This window comes from Aphis gossypii, chromosome 2, assembly GCF_020184175.1.
Source record: "Aphis gossypii isolate Hap1 chromosome 2, ASM2018417v2, whole genome shotgun sequence".
Lineage (NCBI taxonomy): Eukaryota > Metazoa > Arthropoda > Insecta > Hemiptera > Aphididae > Aphis > Aphis gossypii.
The window spans coordinates 31876283-31890444 of NC_065531.1; the positions used below are offsets into that span (position 1 = coordinate 31876283).

Below are 14162 nucleotides of genomic sequence, written 5' to 3' on the forward strand. Positions count from 1 at the left end.
TATCATAATATAGTAATACCCACTAATACCAATTGTTTTTACTATATAAACCTACTGAATAATTTTAATATATAGTATATTATATACATCGATATTGAATAATACGTATTTATAGCTACTACACGTCGTAACAATATAATATATATTATTTATCTGTATACAAAATAACATAATTAACAATAATTCAAAATTTTAATTTGATGTAGTTTAAGTATATAATGATATGTATAGATAATTATTAGAACCATATTGTACAATAATATTATATATAGCATCGCAGCATCTTACTTCTTACTTAAATTAAACCAACGATGAGATAAAACTAATTTATATAAATATCTCTCGTTATGAAAAGTTGCAATTGTGTTGTATATAGTTATAGTATGAGTATTAAATATCGGTTGCTAGTATAATTGTAACTTAACAATTTATAATTTATCATAGAAAAGAAGCTGTTTTCTTATTTAATTACTTTGTTATTTAATTATTATATAAAATATATACCTATCATTGACTATTAATATTTGTTATTATAGTTATTCATCATATTACAATTTATTTAACAGTATTCAGCAATGAATAAACTATCTAATAATTTTTCATTTCACCGAAGCAATATACTTATTTCACAGTAATAAATATTAATTGAAATCCATCGATTGAATGTGAAGATTATCAGTTTAAATAAATCACACTGTTTTCTTTAATCCAACAATCAACATTCATGTGTATAATAAATTATATAAGATAGCTACATAATAATATGAAGGTTTAAAATCTGATAAGTTCTGTAGTGAAATATTTTAACTTAACACAAATACATTTCAACGAATCATCGGAATAAAATAATAATTTTAAATAGAAAAAATTACAATGTCTTGTATTAATAATAATCGGTTATAATAATGAATAAATTTATATTAAAAATGTTCCTATATATTGGATATTATATGTTTAAAATATTTAAATGTATATTTAACACTTTTATTTTAGAAAATTAAAAAATATCATTTCAGTACCTTCTAACACCCATCATACTTACAATGTTGGTACATAAACATGTGTTTATTATTTTCTGAATTTTTGAAAAACTTGTATTTCAATTCATTCAATAATAAATAAAAACTTGAAATAAAATTTTATTTTTATCGAAAATTTTCGTTTTTATAATTCACATTTTTGTCAAGCGTACTTCTCATCATCCCAAAATATTGTGGCACTGTACACAACAAATTAGTTGAGTAACACAATAATAATACATTAAAACACGTATAATATAAAAACAAAAATACACATTATGACGTACAAATTATGTACAACAATATACAACTAATACGAATTACGATGTTCACACTGTATGAAGTACTAAAGTACCTACTTTGCGCGAGGCTGAGTTGAAATATTAGTGCAATTTAGAGCGGTAATTATGATGAATGCGATGTCCGCCCAAATAACAATGTAGCTTAATTTATACACTTAGGTCATATGCGTACTGTGTACAAAATTATATAACCGAATCCATTGGCTATTGCGCGTGATCCACGTTTTAAGCTCAAAAGTAAAAAAAAAAAAACTGTGGCAATATTATAATAGCGACTACACGAGTGGTGTATACAACATAACTGCAGGCCAATTGCAGGTAAGTATTTGCGAAACCGGAAGAGAAAGCAATAATAATATCGTGATGAATACAAATATAGTGAATATCTAACATTTCTATGACGTAGGCAGTATAAACCATAAGGTGGATGAGATGACCAAGAGAGTTAAAGAGCCTTTTTTGTCAATAATGCGGTAACTTATTAATCTGCACCGGCATGGCGGCATATCACAAGGACATAATAATATAAATCTCAACATCTGAATTAAATTACATCCGAAAATTTTCTTAACAGACTAACCGTCAATATGATCTTGTGTGATAATAACTCATCGTGGTTATAGTGTACAACGTGATATTGCTCATGATGGACGCGTTGGTTACTTAATGTTTTATAAACATAATTTTAATTTTATTAGGCAATAACAGATTTCTACTTCTATAGCTCGTAACTCGAATCGTGTGATGTTAACAATAATTTTTGGTCAATGATATTATGCATTTGTAAATAAGATTCATAAAGAATATAATGTGTGTTTACCATCCTAATAATATCGTATTCCTGCGAAATTGCGTATGTATATCATATTATAGAAGTATGATTTCTCCAGAACAGTTCAACTGGTTCCGCTGTTTTGACCACTTCTGGTCTGGACAAAATTATTTAAAATGAAGCAATCTTCCTGCCTCTATTTAATAACGTCAAGACGATAAATTTTTCATCACGCGTTCGTGAATATCACATTGTATTATATTATTATATATTGCAGTATAATATTATAACAATTTGTTTTTTGAATTTTCACTACATCAGACTAAAATATAATATTTTAGCCTTTAGATACGCTGCACCCATGTAGTCATTATAAAATATTATTGTCCCGTGCAGCAAAAGCGGCCACATCATTATATATTATATTATTATTATTCTACTATTATAGTATTGTCTTACTATATAACAATTTCGTCGCCGCATCCAAATCATGACTTTTGATGCGTTCCAATGTAATATTTTATCGTTTCCATTGTTTATCAACACACATTACAATTACACACATATAATATACATAGTATACACATATGTATTATAAATTATAATATATGCATCACGTACGACCGTATAAGAGCTTGTTTACTTGCATTATAATGTTATTGTACTTGCGTCATACTCGCCGGAGGGCTGTACCATTGTATAGAGTGTATTTTTTTTTATTTAATAACAGCTCCGGGCAGGTTTTTTTTTAATTACAGGCTTGAGCCGGGGATGACACTTACACACACGCATACACACAAGTGGAGGCGTAAAACCGTATCATTAAACCAAAATCCGTATATATAAATATATATAAAGCCCGTCTCGTCGCGCCCTGACAATATAATATAAAAACCCGTCGCTTATGTATAGGGATGATTTTTATTATTATTTCCCTTTTACACGTATATATATATATATATATGTATACTGCACTAATCGTAAGTACGCTACACCGCCTCGCGCTTGTGTTATATAGGCGTGCGGGGACAGACAGAAATTTCACGGATCTTAACGCCGCCGCCGTCGATGTTCGCGACCAATGGGCGCCCGCAAGAACCCACCCTCGCCGCCTCCACTGATTTCAACCCTTATCGGTCGCAGCGGTGGCGGTGGCGGTGGCCCACGGCGGCGCAATCGTCAGTCACCCGACAACGGACCACCGCTCACCATCGACCGTCGACAATCGCATCCCCTAGCTGCCAACCGCACAATATATCCATCTACGTTCTACACCATAACATAATATAATTATTTTTTATTATACGATCGCTGTCGACAATAGTTTGGAACACATTACATAAACACTTACGACGTCGGCCGAGCAAAGTGCTGTAACACTATATCCTGATCAGAAAACCAAGGTAAATTTTTATGATTTTTTATTGCTTTTCAATTCTCTACAACCGTCTTTAATACTTCGGAAATTTCGAATTTTTTTTCGAATTACTTTAATGAATACCAGTTATTAACTTTTTATCATTTTAAAATGAATCTACACTACGATAATACAAAATTATTATTTTATCTATTCTGAAATCGAATTAAACATGCGTATTTTTACTAAAGATGATAATGACATGATTACAATTTTACATACAAATTATAAGTCACATAGTGACCGTTTAAAAATATAGTTCCAATTTAACCAACAAAATTTCAATATGTAACCTACTTGTATAGTTGTATTAGGTAGGTACACTTTATATATTAATGTATACTTATTTTAATGATTATAATAATATTTATTAAATAAAATAATATCAACAACGATAACAGAAATCGACATTAAACTAATATAATATGTTTGAGGTAAAAAATATATAACTATTTGATAATACACTTCAAAAATAAAATACCTCCCGTTTGACTATACTTATACATAATTTTTTTTTTATTCTCAAGTATAAAACGTTTTACTGCGGTAATAGCTATAACATGCATTTATTAAATTAAATTTATTTTTTACCCAACTTAGATAATACCTAATAATCAAAACTGAGTAAATATACGTTTTGTGCGATTTTATAACTTGCCCAATCATAGTATATATAATAAATATACTATATATGTATAAATTTAGTTCATTTTTGAGTCCGAGGTCTATACTCTATATCATACGTAAAATACGCAGTTATCCACCTATATAATAATATAATGTCGAATGTGAACCCGATAATCAAATTAAACTGCAGGACCCAAAAGTATGACCCTATATATTAAATATAATATATATATGTATATACACATGGTGGGAGTCACGGCTACTATTCTACTGAACGCACAGTCGTTTAAAATAAAACACTTACCTATTTCATACATAATAACCCAGTAATGAAACTCCTCCCGGTGTTTTCGGGACCTTCTCGCCACAGCCACGGTATATCAGCTAATATCGTCATTATATATTATACAGATACCGTATACTCGTTCTCGTTCACGGTCATTCATCAACTAAACATTAAATTATACATTATTTGAGCATAGATCTACCCACTAATCAACCTTTAACTTTTAAGCTATATTATAACTTTATCAATAGGTAATTCAACTAAAAAGTATTTAGGTAAAATCAGCTATATCTGGGACTATTATCACTAAAACAAATACGTTCATTTAAAGTTTAGCTAATAAACGAAGCAATATTTATAAAACTATAATAAACGTGTATTTTCCTTTAAATAGTAATCATCTTTAAAAATCATATTAAAAAATATTACATTATTATAGTGTTATAAAGTTATCGACGGTAGTAAATACATTGTGTGTTTACGAAACACTCGCGTAATATACTAATACGGATATCGTAAAATAATATTTTACAGTAGCTTATGTAAATAGCACTTATGCCTCGTATAATATTTTCATTTTTAACTTTGAATTTTGGACTTACAAACCATCCATCAAAGTAATGCCTTCTCATGAATTAATTTCTACTATTTGTTGCTGCTTTTCACTGCAGTACTTCTACCTTTCATTTATCTCTAACCTATAATAATATATTCTTACCCAATCATTCCAACACGGGCTTTCTAATGAACGATATTAAATTTGATATATTTTTCGGATTTATTTCAATTATCAATCCAATTGACCATATAATTGCAGGTGCACGATCCTTAGTCAATGTTTTTTTATGAATTTGCTTTATAGAATTTTACCGTTGAAATATTACTTATAGTTTATGTATTTATATACGTGATAGTTTTATTACGTAAATCCCTACATTTTCTAGTCTATACGGTTACGTGATGTCCACAAATCCGTCTAACGTAGTCAATACAGTATTACTCTTATAATGTATTTCCGGGTGATTTACCATAATATGATAGGTACCTATATCATATTATAACAAAATAAATTCGAATCATATGTGTGCGGAATCACCGTGGTCAGGACCAAGACGATTACTCCATTATAAACTCGTCATTCTTCCATTTCATATAACGTTCGTGTTGTATTTAATTGTATAGTATATATACACGCAGTAGCAGAACGGTGTTAGGTACCTCCCACTAATTTTTTAACATGTACTTATTATTCAACTTTCTGACTTATCTAATATTTTGATCAATGTATCGTTGATTTCATAGACGGACACTACTACCATGATGGCCACCGGAGATTCGATGAAGTTCGCCGCCGCTCGATTCGGTGGCACAGGCGGTCTGCTGGACTGCAACTTCCCATCGTTGTACGTAGACGCGGTCTGGGCGAGATTCCGGAGGCATCCGGGCGCGTTTGCTAGCAGCCAGATAGAAGGCTACGCCCGGGCCGTGGCTCTGTCCAGGAACGTCCAGAAACAGATGGCTACGATCACTGCAACTACGCCGGGTGGCAAGCCCAAGAAAAGATACATTTGCACGTACTGTGACCGAGAATTCAGCAAGTCGTACAACCTGCTCATACACGTCAGGACTCACACGGACGAACGTCCGTACCCGTGCGACGTGTGCGGCAAAGCGTTCCGCAGACAGGACCATCTCAGAGATCACAAGTAATTATATTAAAATAGATATTTTCTGTAGACAATAGTAAAATTAAATTTAACTTACGAAAAATTACTTTTTTTTATAAATTCACTCGGCAGTGATATAAAAATGTCAACTATCCCCAAGAAACTAAAATATCAACCTTTTTAAACGCGTATAGTGGTACTTTAAAATCTTATTTCTAACATTATACTCAAATATAAGTATATATTTATATGTTATAAACGTATTGTCTATTAAGTTAAATAATTATAGTGAACACGACCAAAATTTCAATGATCTTATTATATAGTTGTATTATATTCCACTATTTTTAGTTTAATATTGTGTTCATATACATACCTATTACCTACACATAGGTACCTATATTACACAATTGATATCTATCTGCAGTTGTATATAATATATACCTATGTCAATATTAAATTTTTTTTCTTATTTAACTTTAAATTTTATTTCTGTATAGGTTTAGCTGTATAAGCACAATATTCATGAATAATATAGATAAATCAATGTTTTTTTACGAAACAAAAAAAACTATCTTATAATACCTAGAGTTGCCCAATATCAGAATCTTTATAATAAATTATTTAAATAAAAATATTATCATACAGTTTAAATAAAAAATAATATAAAATATGATTATAAATTGCGTGTTTCTTGTTTTATTTTTTTAACGTTCCAACTTGTGTTTATAGATACGTTCACATGAAAGATAAACCATTCTCTTGCGAATCCTGTGGCAAAGGCTTCTGTCAAATGCGCACGTTGATCAGCCATCGAAAAAACGCACAATGTCAATGGTACCAATACCAACGGCATCAGGCGATGGCAACACAGATTTCCTCCGCCGGGACCGCTGGGACTGTTGCCGCTGCAGCGGCTGCGGTGGCATCCCCCGAAACGGTCCGAAACGCCAACCTTACCGATTTTAGTATTAAAACCTTACTGGGAATCAGCGATGATCAATAACAAAGTAGATAGTAGTACCTATATACACTTAACCTATACTAGCTAAAATATATAGTTGGTTTACTATATTTATCGCTCTCTTTCATACGGTGAAATGTACAAAAATAAGTATGTAAATACAAAATATTGAATTGTATCATTACTATTAACTATTATTTAATTATTATATTGTTGTTATTATTATGTTATTATTATATATTATATGTATAGTATTATTAATATTTAATGTATTATATTTTTTACGAATAAATCGTTCCAATACTGCATATCATCGCATTTATTACTATTGCAAAAACAAAATCAATATACATATATAATATTTAATAAATAGTAAAATATGATCTACAGAAGAGTCGAGGAATGTTATTTTCTCGCGTTTCGTGTAATTTAAAGAGGGCTTACAATTTGACACGTCGTATCGATTGCTGGTGTATGTGAGTGGTTGTATTTGGTAATAAGGTGTGAAACGATATCGAACACCACACGGTTTTCGGGACCTCCTCAGAGTTACCCAAGTAAGTACTATGTATACATAATATGCTAATATACCTAGTATTCTATTGCACCGGATACACATTAGCTTACTATTACAGGCGCTATGTAGAATATAATATACTCAAATAAAAATAATTTAAATATTTACAACGGTAGCCAGAGTTGTAGGTAATAGGTATATGCTGTCTCATGAGACACCACTTGTGCGAACGTTCGCGTTCTTGTTTAAAATCATTAATCATGACACTCTGATAATATATTATATTATTTTATCTGATAAATATAGTTACTATAGCTGAGATCTGAGAGCAACAAATGTTATTATTCCTAACATTCAATGTTTTCTGGATTAGATATAATAAAAAATAAAAATGCTATTGCAGTGATTATTTGTGTAAAAATTATAAAATGTAAATCTCTTATTCCCGATGATTATTCCGATATGTATAGTTTTATCAATTTTAGTTATTTTTAGTATCCTGGTAGAGCTAGATCTGTGAAAATTATAAGTATAATATACTAATGTAGTTAGGTTAGGTATATACTATATAGTAACAAGGAGGACGTATGATTGCGAGGATAATACGTAAGGTAAGACGCACTTTGTAACGTCTATAATTGCTCAAAATGTGTAACTAAACTTATCTGCGTCGTGCTGAAAAAACAAATACCTGCTACGGCAGATTGTGTGATTCAATGTTAAATAATTGTATCTTTATAACGGAAATTTTTCCATTTATCGACGATTTTCGGGCAGACTTGGGCTATTAATAATTTTCGTTTACATTTTATAAAAATACAACAATTATATACATTACAAATCATATTATACATTAGGGGTAGGTACCTCCTACTCGTATTTATAGCTGAGGTTACTTTTTTGTAATATGGATACGTGTTTATAGTTACCCTGCAAAACGATGTGATTATATAGTGGTAGTCTTTAGTCGGCTGCACGCGGCAGGTAAAAGCCCGGTAGGACGATTACATTGTGTAAACGTGTATCCTACAATAGGTTTCCTACCTACGTTATATTAATTATTATATCTAATAATAATAATACCGACGGTTGGGTGTAATAACATAGAGCGACAGACGGGACGACTGTAATAAACTGGCGAGCTTGTGGAAAAATCGTAAAACGCCCTATTATAATACACATCAATATAACTGCAGTTCGTTCGTTCTATATAATATAATGTTAAGCCCGTCATCGGAGATATTATTATTATACACATCCAAATAACAACGATCATAATATTTACAGCTGCACCTTTGGCCCATGGAAATTGGAAAGTACCTCTTCTGTTTTATTATATAATAATAATATTTTAAATTATATCATGTATGTAAAATTACTGCGTTTAGAAAAATATACAATATAATATGACTTAATACTAGAATACCCGTCTTTGACGTATTTAATTTAAGTAAAAACTAAACCGAGGATGTTGGTATATAGGTGCTAGATTATTTTTTGTAGTAATTAAGGAATATCCTATGGATATACAACCATCCGTTTTCAAATGAGAAACTTTCTGTAATAAATTAATTTGTTGCAGATGGTTTTTTTTTAAATGTTGTTATGTCAAAGTCAAATTCAAACAAATAGTTCTTGAGCTATTTAACTAATATTAATAAAATATTTGAAGATATTTTGTAATATTTAAAACATTAACCCAAATAATGTATATGCATATGTATACTTAAATGTATTTATATCACACTATAATACTCTATACTATAGGACATAGAGGTTCCCAAACTGTGGATCGTGACCCAAAAATAGGTAGCGATTATATTTTTGGTGGGTTCCGCTATTATTTTATATTAAAAATAAAAATAATATTAAAAATTTATAAAATTTATCTTTAAATATATTTTTTGTTGTAAGCAACTGATTCACTAAAAAAAGGTCATTCATTTATATTATGGGTCGCTAAATTTTATAAAATTCCCATAATGGGTTGTACAATAAACATTTTGGGAACCTCTGTTCTATGGTCTATGCCCAAATTTCATAAATTGTAAATAACAGTTATAGACGCTTCCTAGTATGAAGTTAATTTTAATTGAATAATTTAAATAAATTATAACTTAATTTAATTAAATCATATTTTACAATACTTGTTGGCAGTAATCTAATAGAAAAATTTTAATTTATTAGATATAGTACTACTATAATTTTTTTATAGTTCTCTGATTATACTCGTATTTTTGCATATATTATATTTGTAATACAAACTTTAACCCAACCCTGTGAACTGGAAAACCAAATAGTTAACAACCGTGAAAAACAAACCGAAGACTTAGCTTTAGCAATATTGATTAACAAAGAAGTACGGAACACGGAAATAAAGAAATTTAAAAAACTCACTTATCCGCTCCAACGGTATAATTTAACACATTAGTATCTACACTATTGTGTAAGTAAGTATGATATTACTCGTTATAGTTTATAATAAAAGGTCTAATAATTGCCATTATTATGATTTATGATATTATATTGACATATTGTGATCATAATAATCGTGTTATATAAAGATACATTATTCTAATATAATATAATTTTTACACAAATTACGAGTGGATCAATTTTATAGCACATAATATTATAATGTTAATGCATCAGTAGACTATTGAATTATTGAATAGTGACGTATATACATATACATAATATATTGTGATAATAAAAATAATATTAATTTAACGTCCATAGCCCTCCGCAATTATAATATTATTATGTAGGTACCGGCCACCGGGTTATCGTTTAATAAGTACGTACAGTAGAGTCTTGATATTCCGGCATTATTACGGCCAAGTACTATATTATTATAATATCATATTATTACTCGATACGATAACGTGTCAACGTGATGAATATTGCACTCTGACGGTTCTGTTATTTCTTTTCTTTTTTCTTCATTTCAGTTTATTTTTCGTCGGATGTTGTTTTTCGTGTCGTCAATCGTCTGTCGTTCAGTCGTTATGTTATATTATACCTAGAGGTTATCATCACACCAACCGCGCTCCTGACGCTTGTCACGACGTGTGTTGTTTATCTCCTCTATAAAACATCGTTATATACGTATTATATAAATTATATGTGTAGGTACAATTATTAATGTTTTAAATGTGTATGATAACAGAAAAGGAAAAAAATCAAAATTTAATTGTCGCCAGTCTGCTTGTTTGATATTCCTATTATTTGTCGTCCGTGCCGTCTCTTGTCGTCCAGACAATAATAATTCGTCACGGCAGCCCGCGGCGGCGTCCCGCGAGCGTACACAAATGTTACAATACTATTATATTATATTTATATTACATACGTATTGGATTTCGAACTATATATACATTGTATATTAAACATAATATCTAATTTATCGACCATAAACACCCAAACACGGTTGTCAGACCTGATGAGGTTCGGACGGCAGAAGGTGAAAGAAAAATTCAAAAACACCGTCACGGTTCTTCACGTTCTGTATAATATATATTATATTATTATATACAAGTACGTGCGTATACGTGCATACACGTGGTGATGTGTACTATATCCGTCTAAACCCTTTGAAGCAATTTATTTTTTTGTGTTGCCCCTGACCCCGTTTTGATAGATATTTTGTCGCGTGTTAGTCAATTCACGGACCGCGACGCTGCTACAGTAGACATAATATGATATTATTTGTATTCGTACTACGCTCAATGCGTGTTATAAAAAGTAATAAAGTAACACCCATTTGGACACGGCAAAATAAAAATATCATAAACGCAAAAACGAGTGCTATAAAATATAAAAACAGGTAAATAAAAACGCACGGCGGGCAGATATAACAACAACAAAATGTAACTACAGGACCGTCCAGACATTATCATAGTATACTTTATGTCTTTATATGAAAAGTATCTAACATTTATTTTATTTAACCGTTTATATTTCTTAATTTGAAAAAACTCGGAAAATATTGTAATTGTTATAGGTTGAAAATGTAGTAACTGTGATTATAAGTTTAATGTTATAATGCGATAATTATAATTTGTAGTTTATACGATTTAAGTATAGTAGACAATGGTTTAAAAATAATGTTATTACACCATATAAATAACTTAATACAATAAAATTGCAACAGCCAGACAAATCTTCAAGTGGATATCATGTTAACAAATAATGAATTGATAACAAAAATAGAAAAATAATTTTCAATCAACGACATATGACGGCTAAATAAATAAGATTTTCACTTCTTAAATTAATATTTATATATTAACGAGATCTCGTAAATGAAAAATGAATTGAAGTTTTCGAATCGCATGTTAAAATATATAGATAAATTATTAATCAATATTTTATATTTTATATAAGTATTTAGTATAGTGTATTTATGTAAGAAAAACCACGGGTCGTGGACACCTGTTGCTTGTATTTTATGATTATTTTTATTTTATATGTTTTTATATGCGAAGAAATTTTGATAAAATTCTAGAAACAGGCTTGCATTGAGTCAGGTGCGTAGTAGATTATTCTCTCATAATAAAAATTTTGAAAATAAAAAATATTTATCGTGAAAGACCTAAAAACCATTTTTTTAAATCATTCATATTTATATGTTCAATGTATGGAGATAACTTGTAATATCTTTTATTTCACTCGTAGAAATGATGGTGTGGCGAACATTATACTCATGAGAAAAATGTTGAATAATAATTTAAATTTGATTGTTAAGGACTGTGGACGTCTGTTACATAATGTATTTTCTAAATATTTTTCATTTTACACAGAAGAATCTTTTTAATATCTGGAACCTATAAAACCTATACAACCTATAAATACTTTCAATCCTGATCAATCTGATCAATCTCCATAGTAATTATATAGTAAAGTCTTGAGTTATCAGTTTATATTGTTATGTCTTCAGAATTTATTATTAAGTGATTAGTGAGTACTAGCTATTTTATAGTATAACTAAAACCGCAATCTAAGTATCTAATTTGTCTATGCTTCATGCTAGTGATTTAACGAAAGGAGATGTACTTACCTACGTTGATATATTTGTAAGACTGTTTTTTAACATCACATTTTACAAAAAAATTTATTTCTATTGATCTACTTAGAATATTAAAGTAACTAATATTTTGAAAAAAGTATAAGCTACAATAAGCTTACAGTCGGTTTTTACCACACAGGAATTAATAGCTCGATCCTCCAAAGGTATTAGTTTAGCCAAATGTAGGTACCTACAAATATAGTAGTCGATTATAAAAACGTTGTACATATTAATAGTAACATCATCATTCGTAATAATTCTCACTCCTATAATATGATATAACACACACATCTATATTATATTAGGATCATGCGCGTTCGCTTAGTTTTCCCACGCCCACGCGTGGGTATAATATAATCTTTATAGTTTAACTATATCATTTTTTCTTCCTATCGGTTTTCGGTGGGGAGATCTACTGGACGACCACTTGTAGACGCTTATTATATGGTACTTTATAATACCTATACATAGAATCACTATTATAGATATCGCCGTCATCATGGTATAGTAATAACCAATAGATAATTATTATTTTATTGTTATTACTTATTAGTTATTATTATTATGCTATGAAAATACGATATAATATACGTTTGTCCGGTAGGTATATATAATATTAAAACGGGTACGATATTTACGACGTAGTGTGTGAACGTACCTATATCAAACGTATGCTATTAAATCTTAACGTACCTATGTAATGTACGAACGTCACAAGTTGTACTTAATACTTATGAATATTATTCTTTATTATACATATACATATATCCCAGTGACAAACATAATAGTAATGCATATAATAGCAATATATAAAATTCGTTTGCTAATCACAAGTGCTTTACACGGATAAATACTTACCTTTAATAGTTAAACTGTAAACTACATGTCCTGCAAATTAATTCATTAATTAATTTAAAAATTATGTATAGGTATATTATTATTTTTATCTATGCTATGTAGGATTTTTGTTTAAATATTTACATTACAGTCATAACACATATTCTTTTGACTTTTCTTACAATCTAGTTCAACCAGAACTATTTAAGTATAACCTTCTACAACTAAAGTTACCACGGTAAAAGAGCTATATTGCCAAATTATGTTATAAAAAAGCATAAAATGTGAAAGAAACAAATTAAATTAGTCACTTGCTATCCTTTTTCAAATCTACACTTTTATTTTCAATGATTCCAAAAAAATGTCTAATTCAAAAAATAGTGATATTATGTATGATAACACAAATGAGTATACAGTACATACCTATACCTACCTCTTATACATATATAATAATTTATAAAAACTTAAACATTACTGTTTCGCTATAAAATGTATTTATTTTATTACTCAACCCTTAAATTTAATTTCATAAATTATAAAAAATGTTTTATAGAATAGTTACATTCTAAATTTCAATCACCTTTTGGAACAGTAAAATGGTTTTGTATTCAACTTTGATTTAATACAACTTACCGTATACTTTTTAGTTCAACATTTGACCTTCCAAGTACGTGGTTAACAAACTTTAA

The 14162-nt window shown here is 29.5% G+C and overlaps 1 protein-coding gene across 1 annotated transcript; it reads left to right on the forward strand.

The window, feature by feature from the left end:
• Nucleotides 1–3109: 3109 nt before the first annotated feature.
• Nucleotides 3110–7362, forward strand: LOC114119838 (protein odd-skipped-related 2-like). The gene is made up of 3 exons (XM_027981557.2): nt 3110–3496; nt 5726–6129; nt 6823–7362. The coding sequence occupies exons 2-3, from the start codon at nt 5741–5743 to the stop codon at nt 7094–7096; spliced, it is 663 nt and encodes a 220-aa protein (XP_027837358.1). The 5' UTR covers nt 3110–3496; nt 5726–5740; the 3' UTR covers nt 7097–7362.
• Nucleotides 7363–14162: the final 6800 nt, after the last annotated feature.

Bases quoted from the DNA above. Each gene is read 5' to 3' on its own strand.
- LOC114119838 (XM_027981557.2), top strand. From the start codon at position 5,741: ATGATGGCCACCGGAGATTCGATGAAGTTCGCCGCCGCTCGATTCGGT. The intron at 6,130-6,822 runs GTAATTATATTA...TTGTGTTTATAG, and splicing joins GACCATCTCAGAGATCACAA to ATACGTTCACATGAAAGATA.